Consider the following 22645-nt stretch of genomic DNA (forward strand, 5'->3'; position numbering starts at 1 on the left):
ATAACAAGTTTATTTAATTTAGATTTAATTTATTCTGGGAGGGAAATTAAATTTAATGTCAATCACTATCAAAATATTGTGTCTGGGAGTGCATTTATTTCTAAGGAATTTTAAAATGTCACAAAAGCAATTTTATAAAATTAGATCAAACAAACTTTCAATAATAATTTAAAATTTATATTTATTACTTAATCATATAATGAATTAAATTATTATTTAATAACAATTTTATAAAGTATCAAATATTTCTACTCGGTTATAATAGGATTAGATGCCTCTAAGAATTCTTATACAGCTGTTACTTATGATAATTTACCAACAACAAATTGAATGTTAAAGATTCATTTTGTTTAAATAAGATCATTTAAGACATTTTGCATAATTTTAAACAAAATTATAAGTAAAATTCCGTGTTTAAGAGTATATTTTTTTTCTAATAAAAGTCCAATATAATACAGTAAACCTAATTTATCAGCGGATTAATAGACTAAGATCAAAAGAAACCTGCTCCTTTTTAATCGTTTTTTAGGCTTTAAATTTAATACAAAAAATATTTTATCGTTTTAAAATTATTTAAAATATAAATAAATTATAAAAGTTAATTCATATTTATATAGTAAATTTATTTACGTCAATTTATAGAGAAACAATGTTTTTTAGTATAATGCTACAGATTTTCCTATGCTACATATTCTGTGGAATTACAATAAGATATTTAATAGCCATAAAATATTAAAAGTATTTACTTGAAATACAACTTACGATTACAGAAAACATTTATAATAGTATAACAACGTGTGCTAGAATAAAAAGGAGGTAAACTTAAATAAAAAAAAATTAAGTACATAATTAAGAGGCGAAATGCATATCCTTTCCTATCAAAGAAAACATTTAATTAACCTTACAAATGTAGACATTTATAATTTAAATTATCTGTGTAATTAAAATACTTAGAAACTGATGACAAAAAAATTATTGCTGGACAATGTTGTATTATTAAATAATTTGTAACTTACATAGTTGAAAAAATGAATTGCAAATTTTCCCCAATTCCAGGGCTAAGGAGAAAGGGAGCCCATCAGTGGCGGAGTGGATAAAACACCGAACACTGGTAGTTGGTTAGTCGTGGGTTCAGGCACGACCAACGGGTGACCACGTGGAGATTTTCTGGTTTTCTTCAAGTTTATAACTTTTAAATGGGGCCAATTTCCCATAAAAGTCCTCCCGGGAGGTATCTTCCCTCAGCAGATCACCCAAGGGTCGCTTTGCTCCAAATAATCCGAATGGAGAGAGGGAAACTGGAGATTATTTTCCGGGCCCAGAAAAAATTTATGGTCTGTATAAATTAATGTTATCTTTATTAACAAAAATAGTTTGTTAATAAAGAAAAATTTTACGTATTTCATTTATTTAAAAAAGACAAAAAGTCCCATCTAAGGAGCAAAAGGACCACACTCTACTCTCTGGTTCCACACAAATGATACTTTAATTTTTTTTTTATGTTATTTCATCACTTTACGAAGTGCCTATATACGTAATTGCATCCGTTTTAGCGCCTATTTAATTAATTTCAATCACGACAGCGAATGATACGGATGATTGTTTCTTTTGAACTATATGATGAAAACTGTACATAAAATTGGGGTCGCGTAATCATCCGAAATTATTATTATATTTTTGACTGGAAATCACTGGATTTATACAATTTTAGTTTAATTCATGTATAAAACTGACCGCTCGTGCAAGTTTGCTTAAAACGCGCGACTCGAAAAACCCCAAAATGGCGGCTCGAGAAGTAGGTCACGCGTGTCCTGACCTTCTTATATAGACCTTGGGAGGTTTCCACGGACACAACGCCTCCAAGCGATTTAAAAAATAACCAACTGGAGACGCGCTATTCGGGAACTTTTTGAACAACCCACGTACATTTTCTTTAGATTTTAGAATTCACAATAACCATATAAAAAGCAATATATTTTTGTTTATTTGTTTATTATATACAGTTGTCCAACAGAAAAGTAAACTATCTTATTTACAAATCTTTTCAAAATAGACATTTTGACCAGCCCTTCTAAAAACTGGGCCCTAGACATTTGTCTCTGCGATGATCCGGCCCTGATTCCAGGAATTGAGATCATCACCACTTTAGTTGATATTTAATGAAAGTTTAATTTCCAGAATTTATAATTTCAAAAATTGTAAGAATGCCATTAAACTTGTTTACAATAATTTCAAATAATTCTAGCATTTCTATCCGAGAATTTAATACAAATTCTGAGAGATCATTGTGCAAAATCCAATATTTACAGAAATATAAAGACTACTTTTTGTCATTAATTATGTACAGTGATAGTTATTGCACCTTTGTCCCAAAATTTCAATGTTGATTGCTAGATTATGAAGTGAAAAGCTTGCTTTCTTTATAAGATTCTGTTTTGGGTAGCGTATTGGATATTTAGTCTCAAGTTATATGAGGGCAACAATGTTGGGTCACATGGAATAAACTCTTTAGTTAAGAGCATTCACTGAGGCTACAAACTCGGTGAATGCTCTCATCAGAGTTCATTCCACGTGAAATCATCACAACTTTCGTGTAGCCAAACAACTTGACACTAAGCACCCAGGTCAGTTCAAAGAAGAACTTGTACATTAGTTGTTTGGATTCTAGTTTTCTCGTGGGTATTTCTATCCACTGTGGATACTAGAGTATGTTAGAATAAAACAAACTCATATTCTACCCATCTGCACAAATTGTGCGTAGATTAGATTTGAGATCACATTAATTTGTCTTGTTCTGCGTATTTGAAAGTACAATCCAAGCAACAAATTGTGACTAACCTCGAAAACAAAATTAAATTAATCTCTTTGTCCTGAGATCTTCAACCATTCTATCGATCGTCTGCATCTGATAATTGGGAAGTTTGGGTACGACGTAATGAGGAAGTGAATATTTCAGTTTTTCCCAGAACCACTTCTCTCCCCAGACTAGAAATGTTTTCGTGGCCAAGAGATTTTGCATATCTGCAGGTAAAAGATCTCGCGTTTGTATATCCCCCACCGTCACAATGATGAGACGATCTACTTTTTCCTCCAAGCACTGCAGATAGGCCATCTGAAACTCTATTTCGCACCACATGCTTTCCAGAAAATCCTTCGATAGCACAATGACTGTTTTCCTGCTGCTCTGTATGGACACTTCTATTTGAGAAACAATGGGATTTCCGGGCAACCAGTCCCGTTCGTGGATACACAGTCTGAAAAATGGCGGTTTCTCTTCCAACTCCCTTAGCATGGACATGACTACTTCTCTATCGCTCGCCGTATAGGAGATGAAAGCGTCATATGGTTTGTCACCATCTATTTCGGATATTTTACGGCAAAAAACGGCAGGGAAATGGACGTACAAATAAGCCAAAATGGTATTTTTATACTTCATGAAGAGAACGATGCAACTAATTATGGCTAAAGCTAATACGGCGACGATGGATGCCGATACTATGAGAGGAACATTCACAAGCGGTAAGTCTAGAAAACAAAATGCATCCAATGGTACACTTATTATAGGCGATTTCACTTTAGTGTTGTTGTGATGGAACAGTCTGCTGCACATTACCCTATCCGCTTCCACTATCCTTTCGATGTTTTTATCAAACCAGATTTTAAAGTAAGTGAAAGAGCAGTTGCACCAGAACTGGTTGTCCCTTATATCTAATTGTAGCAATGGTATTTCGTCGACACTTTCTAAAAACTCTTTGGATATTCTGTCTAACCGGTTGCTTCGAAGAGAGAGATAAGTCAAAGAAGACGGAAATTTCCAAGATTTTGATGGATCCAAACGATTGTAATCCAAATTTAGATACGTAACATTCGACCAATCATCACTGGAGATACGGAAATGGGTGACGAAGTTGTGATCGAGTCGAACGACGGATGTATTTTCGGGAATTGATTTGGGAACGTGAATAAGACCGGAAGAAGAACAATTAACGATGGCATTCGTATCTTCACGATAACAACGACAAGAATTTGGGCAGGTCGTCCTAAATGGACAAAGAACATAAGAAGGAACCACATCCGCAAGACTCGTGTTCCTGTATTCTACGGGGCCGTGGCAAAATAACGATTTAATACCGGAAGACTGTATCTTGTCCGCAAAGTTTTTCAGAGAGCAATTGCATTCGAAGGGATTTCCTTCCAGCTTAACATTTTCTAAAAAAGTAGAATTTGTTGGACCCGTAACAGAAGTGATATTGTTATAAAGCAATGAAACGTGGACGTGATCGGAGGGAGGTAATTCATCCAAATTGAGGAAAGTAATTCGATTATGATCCAAATTCAGGTAGGTAAGGTTGTAAACACTCCATTCGATGGATGGAAACGTCGTTAACTCGTTGCCAGCCAGACTCAGAGTCAACAGTTCACTCAAGTTACCAAACGGAGTTTTCGAAGGAAGAAATCGAATTTTGTTGTTGTCTAAATTTATAACTTTCAAGGATTGTAGATTACCGTAAATCCCTTCTTCGATGTTTTTGATCTCGTTCTCTCGAAGTACCAAACTCTGAAGAGATGACAATTTTCTAAATGTCTCGTAGGCAAGAGAATCTAATCGATTTCCATTTAAAAATAGCGCTATCAAACGATGGTTGGAGGCGAAGATGTTGGGAGGGAGCGTTGTAAGTCGATTGTTGTCCAGGTACAATATTCGTAGCCACGTGTTCTTCGAAAACAAATTTTCGCCAAGTTTCTCAATTTTATTATGGCACAAGGAAATTATAGATAAGAGAAAAGACGAGGAAAAGAAGTTTTCCGGCAATTCCGTGATATTGCAATAGCACGCTCGGAACTCGACCAGCTGTAACGAAGCCTTCAAGAAAGCTTCAGGCAGAGAAGAAACGGTGTTGTTGGTAATATCGATTAATTGCAAATTGATGTTGTCGTGCAGAAGCGTGGGAGGAAGCTGTTTGAATCGGTTACTTCCCAAAAACAACTTTCCGAGATTGTTCAACCCTTTGAAAATATTAGCGGGAAGCGAAGTCAAGCGATTGAGAGAAAGATCGATCAAGTTCAAGCTGCCGAGTCCTTCGAAAAGCAGTTCGGGCAATTCTTCTAAATGATTGCAACACAAGTAGAGATAAACGATTTTCCGCATACCTCGAAATAACGTCTCTGGGAGAGATCGCAATTCGCAGAACTGGATGCGAATATTTACTAAAGAGTCGAGCTGAGAAAAGAAATTTTCCGGAAGAGTCGTTAGATTTAAAAAGATGACCTGCACACTTTTTAGATTCACCAGGTTATCCAAAACGTAAGTTACGTTCTGCTTAATGGACAATGCCAAACAAATTAAATTGGGCATATCTCTGACTATGATCTCGTCGTAATTCCACGACCCGTTGGAATGCACAAAGAAACATTCTGGTCTGTAATCTCCCAAAGTTTCACCTATATCGGAGGAAGGGAGGATGCAGTTCATAAGAGCAATCTCTTTGAATTGCGAGTAACCGGAGCATTCTCGTAGTAACGACACGTCAAATTGCGTTTCGTTGCAGATCACTACCACAGTTTTCGTATCGTCGTTGATTGACAGGTTAACTCCTTTGCTACATTGTACCTTACGATTATATGCCGGATCGTACACAGTCCCCGTTATGTCGTCCGACTGGAGATAAACTACTGCGGGGATGCAAACAAACGTCACGATTAACGGTAACCTTCCTATATCCATATTCTGAAAAGAAAGAACTTTTTAGGTTGAAAAAAAATCAAAATTATCATTTAACATGAATTGCCATTTATACTATACAGAAGAAACAAATTACTTTTGCATCAAGAAAAGCAATTACGTCGATTAAAAACGTATCTATCGAGTGACGAAATTCTTTGCATCATCATTAATACATTGTGACGCAGCAGAATTTCATCGATCAGATTTGACGAATATTGTTTACGTCACTATCAATTTACATTCTAAAACTAATTTACAAAGTTATATATATATATATATACAAATAAATATATATAAGAACTAAAATATACATATACAAAGTTTATCTATATATATATATTTTAGTTCTTCCTGTAGACACTAAAAAGACCTTTTAATCAGGTCTACAACGAGGCGATCGGTGGCTGGGGACGGGACTACCCCCGAAAAATTTCTGTTTTTTTTCCTTCAACTCGTTCGGATTCGTCCCATATAACGTATACTTGTCTTTTATTAATGCCTTATTTGTGCCTGTATTAAACATTGTTGTGTTTCATAAATCGTTAGAAACACTGGGATTTCTACTGTGGGCTTTCGTCCTCTTAAGCTCCTTAATTAAACGCGCAGACTACTTTTTCAAATAAAACTTGAGAATTTTTTCTTTTTGTTGAAACCGTCTCTTTATTTTATATTTTTTTTCCCCGATTCGCCATGAAGTGATATTATAGGATACCAGCTGTCTGTATATTCGCGATTGAATTTAAAAAGGAATGCACAACAGTCTAGTGTCTAGGAATATCACTTCATCGCGAGTCACAGAAGGACCGAGAAGGATAGTGTTTAATTATTTCTTTCGATAATGCAATGCGTATTTCAGTTTCTCCCAAAACCATTTCTCTCCCCATTTCAAATAAGTTTTGGTGGTCAACAGATGACGAAGGTCCTTCTCCAACTCGACGTCTCCGAGATCTCCCACTACCACCAACATCAATCTGTGCGCTTGATCGTGAATCATTTGGTTGTACGCTGCCCGGAATTCCACTTTGAACCAGATGCTCTCTAGGAAATTGCGAGAGAGGAGGATGACCGTTTTCCTGCTGTTCTGTACCGAGTAAACGATGTGTTGACTTATGGGTAGTCCCGGTAACCAGTCTCTTTCGTGCACGCACAGATTATAGGTGGGTTCTAGTTGTTCCATCATTTCCAGCATCATATCTCGATCGGCCGAGTTGTAACATATAAAAGCGTCGTACTTTCTGTCCTCGCCATCTTCGACCGCATCCCAACAAGGACAATAAATCTTGCGACTGTACAAAAAGGCCAGGATGGTAGTTTTGTACCGATAGTAACTTATTGCCACGAATGCCAGCAGAACACTCGAGCATAGAAGACAGGTGGTTATGACTGCGATGTGCCATTTTTCCAACGTCATTTCTTTGATACAAAACAGATCCACTGGAACGTGACTAATTAGTGATTTCTGTACGGAATTGTTGGACTGAATCAATCTGTCGCAGGTCACGTTTTCGGAATCGCGGATCTTATGCAAATTCCGCGTGAACCACTTCTTGAAACGGACGGAATGACAATCGCATTTCCATTCGTTTCTAGAAAGAAAGATGCTGAAATTTGATAAATTATCGACGTGCGTCATCAAAGAAGAAGGTAAATTCGTCAGTCGGTTTCCGTCCAAAGTCAAGGAGCTGAGATATTCTGGAATAATCCAATCATTAAGTGACAACAGAAAATTGTTACTAAGATAGAGATGTGTGACATTTTTCCACGTAACCCCGTCCACTTCGGACAGATTGGCAATGTGGTTGTTGTTCAGGTAGACAAATGTTGTATTCGTGGGAAGATTGGCGGGTGGATCAGACAAATTTCTATGCGAACAATCGACTACAGTTTGTTCTTCTAGTGTCAGGTAGCAATCGCAAAACGAAGGACATTCTTTTTTTCGCGGGCAAACACTGTAAATGGGCCAAATTTCCATTAGTTTCTTTTCAGAATCCCCATTGCATTCGATGGTGTTAGAATCCGGAAAAATAGTAACGGCTCTTTGGTCGATGTGTAAAAAGTGTAGAAACTGTCTGATTCGGCAGTCGCATTCGACGACGTTTCCTGCGACTTTATACACGGGAGAATTGTTAGAACGCTGTTGGTAGTCGATGTAGATGGTAGAGATGTTGTTGCCGTTAAGCCGTATCTCGGTGTGGTTCTTGGTAAACACAGGTAGGGTAACTTCCCGAATTTGATTATGGGATAAATCGACTAGTGTCAGATTGTGATTCGACCAATCAATGTTAGGAAATTCCTTTAGACCCGAATTGCCGAGTAATAGAACATTCAGATATCTGCTAGTGCCGAAAGGATTTCTTTCGGGCAAGTTAGTTATATTGTTATTGAATAGATGAACTTCTTTCAGGTTAATAAGAGGAAGGAAAGTGTCCTGGTGTATGTATTGTAAATTGTTATCGGTTAAATGCAGTTCGGATAAGGAACTCATTCGTTTGAAAATATCTTTGGGTAGTTGCTGCAAATTGTTTAATGATAATTGCAGCGTTTCTAATCTGGAAAGGTGATAAAAAACTGCAGGTAAAAGTGTAGTTAACTTATTGATTCCTAGCATTAAACTACGAAGATTCTTTGTGTTGTTGAATAATCCCGAGGGAATGTGTTTGAGGCGATTTTTAGTTAAAATCACTACTTTGAGTCGTCGCGAGTCTGAAAAGAACGATTCGTCTAAGTATACTATAGAACAATCTAAAGCATTAAATTTCTCCAGGTTAGTCATTCCTTTTAAGAGTGTTTTAGGTAAGGAAGTGATTTCCCTACTCCCCATGATATCGAAAAAATACAAGGAAGGAACGTAACGAAGCAGATTTTCGGGAAGAACTTTCAATTTGTTCGATCCTATGTGTAACGTTTGAAGATAGGATAAATTGAAGAAGAGATCTTCCGTCAGCTCGCCGATTTGGTTACCAGAAATATCCAGATCTACTAAACGCCAAAGGTTCCTGAAGAGCAAAGGCGGAATTTTCTTGATTCGATTGCTTTGGAGCAACAATTGTTGCAGGTTGACCATCCCGTAAAATAGATCTTCGGGTAAATCTTCCAAAATTCCGTAAATTATTCTCAATGCCTGAAGACTCGGAAGACTCTGGAAAGGTCTTCTCGTGAACGACGTGAAATTGTGATTTGTAATTTGGCACAGAGTGAAAGCTGGCAAATCTTCCAGGATCAACTGCAGCAATCCTTTCGTACTCAATCCACTTAAGATCAGTTTCTGAAAATTAGGAACGCCTCTCAACGCCATTTTCCCGAAGATTAAGTTTTCTGTGGTGTAAGATATTACGATGGTCGATATTCGTACGTCGAACGTGAAATTCGTCATCTCGAAATCTGTCAAATGGCATTCGACTAAAGTTAGAACTGCCATCTCGGTGACGTTTAAACAGGGAAGTAATCGAGCATCTGGAACTCCTCCTTTGCAATTGTACAGCAAATTAGAGTGATCCATCCTAACGTCTGAACTGTGATCTTTCGTTCGGAAACACAGTAACACCTGTGAAAGTGGAGTGGTATCTCGGCAGGGATAAGTTTGCCAACTGTTCCAGAATTCTTCACACGAATGGGTTAACACTAGCAACGATATGAATGTCACGAATTTCTCCGCTTTCATGTTTGGCTCTGAAAGAAAATACTGGGAATTATTATTATATTCTACGGAAAGAAATCATTTAAAATATAATGAATTACGTGAATTACACAAATGTTATTCTCGCAGTATTTATAGTTTCAGAGCCAAAAATGAACCGAGGAACGATTGATGCCTCTTAAAATTTAGAGTAACGGAATAAAGTAACCGTAAGAAAACATTATAATACTGACTTAGGGGGAAAATGTCAAAATAGATTTAAGACGGGGTACTTAGTGTTGGTCATTTGTGTAGTGACGCTTTCCTGCCGCTCATATCACGTGACAGGCAGACCATATCGCTACATGAATAACTCAATCCACGGTGATTGGTTCGCAGTGAAGGTTCTGAGGATGTCACAATGGTCTTACTGACCTAGTTTCTACCACGTGTCCCTTCACAATTGTGTTGCTAGTCTCGTAATTGGAGACTAGCGATCTGTCGGCTAATTTTAAATACCTCGACAGTTACGAGCTACACTAAATTCTTATAAGTTGAATTATTTTTTCCGTTATGTATAAAAACTGGTGGATTAATTAGGTACTAGTTACCGTTCTGCGCCTCATTTACTTAGCTACGGGTGTTCCTACAATTACAAAAAGTGCATCGTCACTCCCATTTTTCCACGAGGGAAATACGTGATGAAAATATTTATCCTGTAAACTGTAAATAACCGGTTTCATTTAATCAAGGCAAAAACCGTGTAACAGATTTGCTAGAGGTACCGCTTGAAGTATGCAACCTACACTCGTAAATGTTAATAACTACACTCGAGTAGTTTGCGTGATGCGCGTACATTTTAGCACGATTACACTAATAATACTCGACTCGTTACTCTCGAAAATGAGCAACGGAGTAATTTCGTACGTTCATTTTACGCTTCTTTTTAATAAAGCCTGTGACATTCGGAGGAATGGCTTTCTAAGACCGATTGTGACGTATTTAGCGATATTTTCTATAAAGCTTCGTAGGAAGTGGGAATTTTTGTTTCCCTCTCCTATTCGCCGGGGAAAATTTTACTTTTACGTCACTACTTTTCCTATAAACACGAGTTTTTCTATTATTACGGATATTCTTGCAGTTACTGATACTTTATATTAGGCCTATAACACTAAAACTAGAAATTCCTATCCTATTGGAGAAAGATATGTCACATAAAACAAAAAAAAGGCTTGAATATAGATCGAAATAATGGTTGAGCTATTACCTATGATGTACTGTTCGTTCGTAGTGTATCATCGGACGTGTAACACGTGTGCATTCGATTAAACGTCACTCTCGTACATTATATTATGCTATTTATACGTGCAGACTCAAACCACCATCGAGCGAGAGTAACGAAGCCAAGAATGAGAGAGAGAGAAAGATCGTAACAATGAAGGGGTGGTCGAAATTGAATCTCGCCGCTTCGTAAACGAGTAACGCTCTTGTTGGATATCTACGGCTTCGTAACCGAGAAGTTACGTATAGAAATAATAAAAACGATCGCTTACTTTACGGAACGGTTACACACGCCGTACACAGTCGTAACAGATCGAATGCATTATTTACAGTTCGTGGTAACAGCGATGAAACGGGATTTGCTTCGTCACACGATACACGTGCGGAATCGTTTACATAATTTCTTTATTATCGTATTTACGTGGAAACACTATAAACGTTTTCGACACATTTATTGTACAGTATAAACAGGTATTTCACTCGCCCTCGTCACCTGTTATGAACGATATTCTATTTATTTTTATTATGATTATTATAGAGTTTGTATATGGAGTACGACCCGCCGAAATCGAAGTTGGTTTGGTGTCTGTCCGAAGCGTGTAAACAACGAAATATGAGAGTAACTTGCATTTTATTTTTAATAGTTAGAGGAAACAAGTTAGGATTTAAATGGGTGACGTAGCAGAAAGTAATACTCTGTTATCATCATAAACTACTAAATACGTCAAGAATTATTACGCACGTTTTATGAATTGAGGAATGAAATTTGTAGTTGATAAGATTATTTATTACTGTAATCACGTATCTCAATAGTAGGAAATTTACAAAAGGAGTTCGGGTGAAAAGATAAAAACTCGAGATTGTAAGACGGATGTAAATAATGGAGAAGTGCGAATGAATGTAAAGTCGTGCCTAACCGTCATACCTGAGAATAGCGATACTTGGTATTTGTAGAAAGAACGAAAACATCGGTACGGGGCGAAGGGAAATTTCCTATATAACTTACTCGAATGTCATACTTTAAATCAGCAGTTCTCAACCTGTAGTGCTCGTACCTCCGGAGGTAGACAAGAAATGTCTGTTAGTGCTGTCTGTACGCAGAAAGCTTAAGTGTCAGGAGAGTGAAATAAGGTTGAGAACCCCCGCTTTAAATCGATGGAAAAACCAACATTTTGTGTGTAATTAACACGTCGATGCTTCCGGTTCTACACACGAAACGTTTCTAGGATTTTCCTCCCACAGAAACAAAGGAAGTAAAGCCGTCACATCCGTGATAACTATTTCTGTTGAAGGTGGAAACATCAATGCGTAATTAATTTTTTGTTTGATGCATTTTAAACCTCGAAAATTCGTGAATTGGATAGAAAATATAACTGATACCGAGTTACCATGGTACACGTAACGACCTCGGAAACAGAAAGGATCGTATATAAATATGTCGCCGACACCGTAGATTAATTAAATCTAAATAGATGTCACTTAGATAAGAGAGTTTAGCATTTTGATAGTAGCATCCGCGATGTCACTCCTTTAAACCCTAACCTGTTTCTTTTAACTATTTAACAAGTAAATAAGTAATTTGCATAAGTTATTATTCACTTCGGACAGGAAAACTAACGGGTTTCGATTTCAACAGATCATAGTCGATATATATTGTATACAATTGCTGTAAAAAATAAACTTAGTGTTACGTTATAGTCACCTTTAATTCGATCTCGTTTAATTAATAACGGCCGCGTCACGTATTAAGTAATAAAAGACAATATAAAATAAACTTTTTAACGCGAGTGTCAGAAGAATATCGTCACTTACTCTGGTTATTTGAGCGTTACTCCGAGATCGTCACACAGTCCTGCGTCTCCAGAATCATCTGTAACGAGACGACGTTAAATTATTCTTTGTGAAATATCCAATGATAAATAATTGTGTCGAATTTCTCCTTTCGTTACGAAATCCATGACGTCACACAGCTGTACTAACTACTAATTTACTCGTACTTTAGGAATATCGAGTGACGTTAACGTAGGGAATATTCATATAAATCTACGCGTTACGCGTTGACGGTCGACGTATATAACCCTAAGATAACCCGAGAAACGAGGTATATTTATCGTGACGTAATAGCTGGATGTCTGACGTTCGACCGAGTAGCATTATCGTATCGCGCAATCCCCCGGTTTCTCCATGTTTATAAGAATAAAGTATACGCTCGGGTTTATCTAGTCGAGTTATCCACTACTTTTTGGACGTTAACCTGTCGGATGGCTTAAATTTTAAGTTACACTGATGGAAACGTATGCTGCGAAGTAAACAGGGTCTTTATTAATAATCTCGGGAGGTATATGAAAATACAAATCGCAACCTAATCGTTTCAATTCAGTCATACTCGAGTGATGTTACCGATGTTAATTCGAGCCATACTTGTGACGTTTCCTTTCGGTTATAACGTCACTCGATACACGACAGAGTAACCAAACTATGGGGGAAGGCTTAAACTTTGAGTGGACACAGCCGTTGCGTATCCCATTGAGTCGTTGACCAAACGAAGAGATACGGCCACTCTCTCATTATAGGCTCTGTAGGTAATCACGGATGATCATACAATAGCTAAAAAAGAGTTTAACATAGATCACGAATTAACTTCTGATTTTGAGTATATAAATAGGAGAAACAGAGAATTACAAACAAGGTTTAAAGGGCATATCGCAGCCATTAAAATACAGGCCGGCAATAGCCCGCACCGTAATAGCCAAGATTGCGAAGTTGAAAAAATACATTTAAAAGGAAAATTTTTGAATATTTTATAATAAGAAAATTAAATTCAGAAATAAAATTTAATAATAATGATGGTACGCAATTACACCCCTCTCGGTATGAATTTTTAGCCAGCTAGGGACCTACAATAACGTTTAAGTACCTTGTAAAAGTGAGGTTAAAGTTCTTTACTTTGTGTTTTATTTATACGTTAAATGTGTGTTCAATTTTAAAGTGTGTCTCGTTGATTTTAATAATGTGTTCAAAGATTCGAAAGCCAAATGCGTATTTAATAATTTAATTTGTTCATCAAATGTAAGTTTATTTTATTGTTTATATTAATAATTTTATCGTTAAAATCGGGAATCTATTTGTACTTTTGTTTTGTACAGTTTAATAAGTAACAATTATATATAACAAGAGAGACGAAAGGCATTTTATTAAAGGTACTTAAAAGGTACTTTTTTATTCTTTTTAAAGGATTAAAAATGACAGTTATAACATACAGAAGTCGTTGCGATAACTTTGGGAAAAAACTGCACTGTTCGGTGGTTGAAATAATAATTTGACAAGTAGTTTGGTTTACAGTCGAACCCCCTATAACACTGTTGATTATTCCGTTTTATATGAATTCCATGTTGTACGAGTCACTTAGATTTTACAAACACGTGAGCCGTTCATAGCCCGGCACACGTGTTTGTAAAATCTAAGTGACTCGTACAACATGGAATTCATATAAAACGGAATAATCAACAGTGTTGTATCAGGGGGGTCGACTGTATTTGGTTACGGCAACGCGATCTGCCAAGGAGGATGCATTCCGGGAAGACTTTTTGGAAAGTTGGACCCTATTCACCTGTTATTAACGTGAATAAAACCCGGTTGCCATTCAGTAATGGAAAAACCAGAGTCGTTAGATGTGAAAAATTAAATACTTAGACTTTTCACGGGGTAACGCTTTCCATTCCACGCAGGCAAGTGCAATGTGCTACCTGTCTCGGTAATGGTTCGTCTATTTCGTGCTATATTATTGTCGCAGTAATTCGGTGAATATAATATATATATTTTAAAAATTATATCCGTTTTTGTAAGAATTATATTTAGTTTATTAGTTAAACTTTTTGCCAATNCACGTGAGCCGTTCATAGCCCGGCACACGTGTTTGTAAAATCTAAGTGACTCGTACAACATGGAATTCATATAAAACGGAATAATCAACAGTGTTATATCACGGGGGTCGACTGTATTTGGTTAAGGCAACGCGATCTGCCAAGGAGGATGCATTCCGGGAAGACTTTTTGGAAAGTTTGACACTATTCACCTGTTATTAACGTGAATAAAACCGGTTGCCATTCAGTAATGGAAAAACCAGAGTCGTTAGATGTGAAAAATTAAATACTTAGACTTTTCACGGGGTAACGCTTTCCATTCCACGCAAGCAAGTGCAATGTGCTACCTGTCTCGGTAATGGTAGAATGTTGACATTCGCCAGATTTCGGTCATTCACAGTAACATATATATAAAAAAACTATATTACATACAAATGTACGAACAAATAAAAACCCAGCGAAGCGGGTCCTTGCAGCTAGTATATATATATAGATATAGATGTCTCTGAAACAGCGTTTTTCCGAGGAGAACTTGTCCGCATTCTGATCGTTTACGTTGCACCCTCACGTAAGGCTTGATATGTCGTATGAGGATTTTAAAAATTACTACAATTTGAATGATTGAAGCTGAACTTTGGTACAACCGATGGAAAGGAAGAAATGTGCGAAATGCCGAACTGAAGGAGATAGAACTAGCTGCACTAATTAAAGAAACGCAATTGTTCTACCCATCCTAAAACGGGCGCTGCTTATCTCATTCGCGCAACGTTCGGCATCTTACGCGGGGTAAAAACCTGGATACGGTCAACGATGACAGGAAATCGGCTTGTGCATAAAAAGAGGGTTCTGGAAGATAAAAACAAATTTGAGAAAAAAAATTTTACAAGATTTAGAAAGAATTCCCGTAGGATACTGCAGAAATAAGATTTAGGTAGCGTTGGAATAGCGTTGCAACCAGGGGCGCCGCTAGCTGTTTGAACGCCCGTGTGCAATACCGATTATACCGCCCCCTGTTTAACTACGACTACCTACGCTGAGCTTGCCAGTAAGGCTCTTTAGTGTTGTCTCATAAGGGTGTGAAAAAATAAAANATCTTGGCCGCTCGGTCATCCGGTCTCTTCTGCTAATGCTTTGGAAACAGGAAGTGACAAATATATTTTAAAAATTATATCCGTTTTTGTAAGAATTATATTTAGTTTATTAGTTAAACTTTTTGCCAATAGATGGCGCTACGTGTAAATCATCAAATGGTACGTAAATAGAAAACGATTTACAGAAATCAATAGATATTTTGGGGTGGGATGTCCGACGTTATCCGAGTTAGAAGTATATAAACGTAACTGCCGAGTTTCGTAACAATTGGTCAAACGGCTTAGGAGTGTATAGCGAACAAACAAACATCCTCATTTATATGTTGTTATAATCTTATTAAACCATCAGAATTTTCTAAAGCAAAATTGCTGTAAAAACGTCTAATTATTATGTTTTCTCTGAACCTAAATTAATCATTCAAAATTCGAGTATACGAGTAACGAAAAACAGTTATTCGCGTGATAAAAGCGCGCCCTGTCCCGTCTTTCTCATTTCTATAGCCTACGTAAAGCCTGCCACTGTGGTGGTGACGTCGCCTTTCGTCATCCATCCGGGCCAACCGATGCAAATAACAGATCGAACACGCCTTTCTTTCGTAATATCAATATACTAGTAAATTAGGTTAATTAAAAACTTCTTTCGTCGGAAAACTTTATTATATAAAAATAATAAGGTAATAGCGGATCCAGAAATCTTTAAAGAGGGGTGCGGAAAGGAGACGCAGTGCCTTATAAAGGCATAAATGTTTTGACGTTGGTTCGGACCCGCCATTTGTATCTTTTGCAATAAACACCGTTTAAGAAATGGGGCGTAAAGGATTCATTGTAAAATTGGCTTCAGAAAAATATCCAGAAGCACTCGAACGATAGATATATTATCTAGTATAGCGTTGATCTATGCAATATATCATACAAAATCCTCAAATCAATAGGAAATTTTGCGGATAGTGAAGGTGAAGAGGAAGAATAAGATGAATGCGTTTTGCAAAACATTAGTCTAATTGTTAAGTACGTTCATTTATGACGTAAACAACGTTAAGTACACTCGCGCGTTAATTCAAATACTCGTTATTTGAGCCGGGAAACAATTAAAATTTTTATACCGAAGCAGAAAGCTCTTCGAACATCATATTTTGTAAAAATGTTTCTCGTTTATGTCTGTTAAAGTAAACAATTATAACATTTTCTTGAAATTAAAATGTGCTACGTATTCCCTACCATTGTTTACTGCCGAACCGTTGAATTCACTTTTACACTGTACAACTGCGAGAGGTATTTCCTTTTGTAAATATTTAATAGTGAAGGAAAAGTCCATAGTTTAGGAACATGAACGAAATGCTAAACCGCAGAAAATTGAATATTTCGTTGTATCGTCACGATAGACACAAATGATATTTATTTCGTGAAATTTTACGCGACAAAAGAAAAATCCTAAGTCCCGAATGTAACCCAGTATAAAGTACTTTATACAAAATGATTACAATAATAATCTTGAGTGTAGTTTCTAAATGTGCATTAAATTTGAGCGCGTTTCGTTTTTCTCTTTAAATTAACCGTTAACTTAATAGATATAAAAAGTAAAACAATACAATAGATTTACAAAATGACTAATAGAATATTTAACGCAAAAACTTATCAATAATTGGTCCAGAACGAGGAGATGCGGAATTGGCAGAATAATTGAATAATATACAGCTCTAGTAAGGTAGACTTTTAGCATGACGTTTTCTACTTGCCGACATCATTGATTTTGATTTAACGATTCGAAAAGTATAAAACATTTTGCAAGTAGTTACTCTTCCAAAATACGTCATATTTCCCATCAATTTTATTATTATATTTTTTACTCGGAAGAAATCTAATACGTTATTTAAGCACCTCGACGTTTTGCATTACAATTTGTATCTAATTATTCGGGTCTGAAACTTTACGCCATATACAAAATATCACGTCATTTTATACTTTAATTACCTTAAAAACTGAAGATTCTATGCGCATTATTATAAATAGATTTTCATGTCACAAATCAAAGCGCACTTTCGCTTCTTAATTCAGTGATCATTCTATTTACATCGTGAACTCGATGATGTAACGGTTTATCAGTCGAGTAACGAGGTAAGGCGTATCTCAACTTCTCCCAAAACCATCTTTCGCTCCACACCAGGTAAGTCCTGCTGAGTAGCAACTGGCGCATGTCCGCGGGAACTACGTCACACACCGAAGTATCCTTCAATACGAAAATTATCCTTTCCATCTTATCCTCCAAAGACTGTATCAAGGCCGTTTGAAACTCCGCTTGACACCACACGCTGTTCAAGAATTCCTCGGACAGGAGCAATATCGTCTTCTTGCTGTTTCTAATCGAAGCTTCTATCTGACATATTACGTCACAACCGGGCATCCAATCGCGCTCGTGGATGCACAGCTTAAAGAAAGGGGCGTTTTCTTCCAGTTCCTTCAACAAACACATGACGATGTCTCTGTCGCTGCCGGAATAAGAAATAAAGGCATCGAACGCCTTATCTTTGTCCAGTTCGGAAATCTTGCAGCAGTACAGCGAAGGGAAATGCACATACACGTAAGCCAAGATGACGTTTCTGTATTTCAGAAAGAAGAAAGCGAACACCATTGTTAATATTCCAAGCAGACAGACAACGGAACCGGAAACGATTATAGGAACGTTCGTTACCATCGAAGGAGGCAAACAAAACGCATCGTCCGGAAAACTCAATATGGAAGACACGATAACGGTGTTGTTCTCAGACAACAATCTACTGCACTTCACTTCTTCGGCTTCCACTATCTTATAAACGTTGCGATTCAACCACAGTTTGAAGGGTTTGAAAGAACAATTGCACCAAAATGCATTGTTTCTAATGTCTACTCGAATATGAGAAGAATCACTTACGTATTGCAAAAATTTTGCAGGAAAATCTTGTAGACTGTTATATCGAAGAGTGAGAAATTTCAAGGAAGAAGGAAATGTCCAATCTTCATAAAAATCCAAATGATTGTGATCCAAGTACAGTTCATCCACTCCAGACCAACTGTCTGTAATTTTTATTTTGAAAAGAGAGTTGTGTTCGAGGTGAACGATTGTGGTGTTTTCGGGAAGTATCGCTGGAGCGTGGGAAATATTGGAGAAAGAACAGTTCACCATGACCGAGAAACCTTTATATAAGTAACAGCGACACTTTTCTGGGCAACGTTCTACAACGGGACACACCACGTAGGAAGGAATCAGTTCCTGGAAAGTCTTGTTCCTCAAGTCAGAAGGAGAATCGCAGAGCAGCGATCGACCGAATCTCGAAAACTGAAGTTCTTCGATGTAGTTCCTCAAAGCGCAGTCACAACGGAAGGGGTTGCCAAAGAGAAAGACGTTATTCATATTCCTGGTGATTTTTCCCGCGACTGTTGTGATATTATTGTCCATCAATAAAATTCTGGATCGATTATCCGGAGGGAGGTCTTCGGTGCGAAGAATCGATAGGCGATTGCCATTCAGTCTGAGCAGCGAGATGTTATACGCGCTCCAGTCCATTCGAGGAAAGTGTGTGAAACTGGTATTAGAGAGTCCCAAGTGTATTAACTGTGGCAGTCTTCCAAACGGTCGTGGAGCCGGAAGAGATCCAAGAGGATTGTCATCCAGATACAGTACTTTCAGATTCTTCAGAATTTCAAACTTTCCCTCCTCTATCTTCGTTATTCTGTTTCCCATTAAAAACAATCCTTCAATATTTTGAATGTCGTCAAACACTTCGAAGGGAATTTTGGTCAGAAGATTGTTGCTTAAATCCAGTATCGCCAGCCGTTTGTTTCTACTGAACACGGTGGAAGGTAATTCGTTCAATCGGTTCTTATGTAAATCTATATGTCGGATATACGCGTTATTTACGAACAAATCAAGGTGTAAACGTTCGATTCGATTTTCGCATATTCGAACTTTGTATAAGTCATAACAAAAGGAAAATATCTTCTGGGGCAAGTCACTGATGTTGCAGTTGCAGGCATCGAAACTCTGTAATTTTGAGACGTTTTGCAATAGCATTTCCGGTAGAAAACCAAAATGGTTGTTACTCACGTTGAGAGAGATCAAATTGAAATTATCTACAAACAAGGAAGAGGGAAGAGTATTTAAGCGATTGTCGTTCAAAAACAGCTTTTTAAGGCTCGTCAAGCCTCTAAATATAGCGGGAGGAAGAACGGTCAACAAGTTTTTGGATAGATGAAGATCCTCCAGAGATTGCAATCCATAGAAAAGAGTTTCCGGAAGATCCTCTAAACGATTATCGAAGAGGTATAAAGATTTGAGTCTATTCAAACCACGAAATGCATCTTCTGGAAAACTTCTTATTCTTCCTAAGACTACGTAAATCATTTTTAACGAGGGGAGTCCATTGAGTAATCCCTTCGGAAATTTTTCCGTCATCACGCGCAACACATCGATCCTTTCTACGTTGCGTAACTCTTCTAACGTGTACGTGACGTTTTCTATGTGGTATAACGTGATGTCGCGAAGATTCGGTAGGTTCTTGATGGTGACACGCGAATTCGGTGGAACGTCTTCGGAAATCAAAAAGAAATGCCGAATACTTTTATCTCCCAGGGAAGTTCCGACGTCGGAAGAGGGAAGGAGGCATTCTCTTAACACCACGGAGAAAAAGTAAGTAAAATTAGTGCACGCACGAATCTGTTCGGCGTCGAAAGTGTTTCCTCGACACACTACGTAAATGGCTCTGTCGTAGTCGTTGATGTAAGAAGTAACGTTCGATCCGCATTCTACTCTTCGATTCATTTTTTGAATAACGAAACCAAATCGGTCGCTAACGAAGAACCACCCATGTGCTGCCGTGCAAAGGAACAGCAATTGAACCAAGAAGATTATCTGCACCATCTGAAACGAAAGTAAAACGTGTCACTTTCCGAACAGATCTATTTTACTCGAACACGTTTCAGCCTGTAAAGTATTAATAGTTTGTACTGTACGGTACAATTATATGGCCACTACGTACGATACGTAATTATAAAATACTGTAGTCTAACACATCTCTATTTCCATTCCGCCATTTGCATCGGTGATTTGTTTTCGGTGCGTCAGTCGATGGAAGCATTATCTGTGACGTAATATTTACGTTGAAGTTTTATTATCGCATTAACTTCCGCGCTAAATAAGACGTTTTAGTTGGAATTTTTTATGGCCGCTGCTGAAGACGGGTAAGGGGTGCCGACAGTGTTGGCTAGAGTTCTTAATGCCCAGAATTATCGTTATTACGATGTTTAGCATTAATTGATTATTTGTAACTGTTGCTAAAAAGAGGTATAATTTAAACTAACTATGCGTAAGTAAAAGAACAAGTTGGTGTATATTACATTCTCCTTTTCCCTCCGAGATGCCCCGTGATACGCGCACTTTAAGTGGCGTAGCGTGGGTGTCAGCCGCCCGGGGCGGAGGAAAATTTCGCCTCCCCTTATTTAGATATCTCAGTTTAAAAGACTAAAATTCAGTTTTTTCACGGGATAAGTAATGAAAAATTCCTCGCTCATTTCAATCGGTCCGAATCGTAGGTGCGACAAAAATATAAAATGAAATGGTTCAAATTTTTACAAGATATTATTATTATTTATTGTGAAATTTTGCCGTCCCCTAAAAGTGCCGCCCCTGCCGCTCCCACTACGCTACGCCACTGCGCCCTTAGCATCGAGTCCCCCTAAACCTTGCGTAGTCAGATTACAATTTAGCTCGTTTCGCCGATTTCGGTGTTTGTGTTGCCGGGCAACTACTCGATTATAAAGAAATGCTGTATCAAAGACTTAAGTCAAATAGGAAGACTTTAGTATAAATGTTTGTTAATATAAAAGGGTAAATTAATTTAATGCCGCGTTAGGTTCTTTTACTGTTTTACATTTTTCGTATTAACGTTCAATATTTTATATTGCACGAATTGATTTAAAGCGCAAAAGATCCAGCAGCGAGTTGCGTAACTTTTCCGGCTTCACCGAAAGAATTTTCAACGCGATCTTCGCTTCATTGGCCAAAATTTGTATCGCTCCGGGCGATGTTCCCCTACATCTTTAGAAAAGTTTCGTACGACAAGATCTAGGTCTACAGAATGCGTAGTTTTATTTACTTTTGTAGATTTTTGCAATAATTACTTAAAATAAAATTGAGTCTAGCGTTACCAGATATTATTAAAAATAACTTTTGCATTATTAAAGTTTCAGTACCTCCTGTTCCCCATTTAAACGTTGCAATCGCACTTACTTCGATGCGCGAATCGTATTAAAAACGTCACAGACATGGTGAGAAAACATCGTGGAAATGCGGTTGTCGAAAGTAAAAGTGTCATAACAGAGGCCGAAACAAACGCCGAGCATCTCGGAATAGATTTAAATATGCCGCGAGTCATAAAACGTCAGACACATCGAGCGAGTCTATCGGCAGACTCCTAGGGAGTTTGGAGAAGATCACTAATTATTCTGTACATAAATTTATTAATGACTAGCTGCAAGGACCCGCTTCGCTAGGCAAAAAGTAACGATAGTGAAGATTAAAAATTTTCGAATTCGAATTGGTTCGTTAAAATCGAAATAGAAAATCTTCCACTTTCGACCACTTTCAAGCCCATATCTCCCGCACCCTTATAGCAATCGAAACGCAATCACCATAGTGCACTCGGGGCTACTACCACATACAAACACCATTCATGTGCTATGTGTAGTTTTGGCTGAAAAGTGAAATATAGTAACACACACGTCCATTTTTATCTATATATAAATGGACGTGCGTGTCCCTATATTTCACTTTTCCGCCAAAACTACACATAGCACATGAATGGTGTTTGTATGTGGTAGTAGCCCCAAGTCTTCATTCGTGCATAGGGGTGGTTGCGTCTCGATAGCTATAAGGGTGCGGGAGATATGAGCTTGAAAGTGGTTGAAAGTGGCTTTCTATTTCGAATTTTTTATTCGAATTTGTTCGAATTAAATTCGATCATAAAATTCGAATATTGGTTCGATTATAGAACGATTGTAAACGTTCCAGAAACGTTGAAAATAGTTCGTTTGACTA

General features: G+C 37.4%; 2 protein-coding genes across 3 annotated transcripts in view; both read right to left on the bottom strand.

The window, feature by feature from the left end:
- Positions 1–2008: 2008 nt before the first annotated feature.
- Positions 2009–12725, bottom strand: LOC111641451 (protein toll-like). Of its 2 annotated transcripts, none has more exons than XM_023387622.1 (2): positions 12435–12725; positions 2009–5728 (listed from the first exon to the last, which is right to left on the bottom strand). In XM_023387622.1, the coding sequence occupies exon 2, from the start codon at positions 5723–5725 to the stop codon at positions 2852–2854; it is 2874 nt and encodes a 957-aa protein (XP_023243390.1). In that variant the 5' UTR covers positions 5726–5728; positions 12435–12725; the 3' UTR covers positions 2009–2851. The 2 variants fall into 2 exon arrangements, with proteins under 2 accessions (XP_023243390.1, XP_023243391.1); XM_023387623.1 differs by lacking the exon at positions 12435–12725 and adding an exon at positions 10895–12259.
- LOC111641463 overlaps positions 5730–22645 on the bottom strand; it is a 21086-nt gene continuing 4170 nt past the window's right edge. Inside the window, exons 3-5 of the mRNA XM_023387636.1 lie at positions 20849–20883; positions 17608–20470; positions 5730–9394 (exon numbers count right to left, since the gene is read on the bottom strand). Of these exons, the coding sequence (XP_023243404.1) occupies positions 6549–9394; positions 17608–20470; positions 20849–20883 (5744 nt within the window). The 3' untranslated portion in view covers positions 5730–6548. The remainder of the gene's footprint in view (positions 9395–17607; positions 20471–20848; positions 20884–22645) is intronic.

The sequence above is a fragment of the Centruroides sculpturatus genome, unplaced genomic scaffold (genome assembly GCF_000671375.1).
Source record: "Centruroides sculpturatus isolate CEXI.00-Female unplaced genomic scaffold, Cexi_2.0 scaffold1490, whole genome shotgun sequence".
NCBI lineage: Eukaryota > Metazoa > Arthropoda > Arachnida > Scorpiones > Buthidae > Centruroides > Centruroides sculpturatus.

Bases quoted from the DNA above. Each gene is read 5' to 3' on its own strand.
- LOC111641451 (XM_023387622.1), bottom strand. From the start codon at position 5,725: ATGGATATAGGAAGGTTACCGTTAATCGTGACGTTTGTTTGCATCCCC.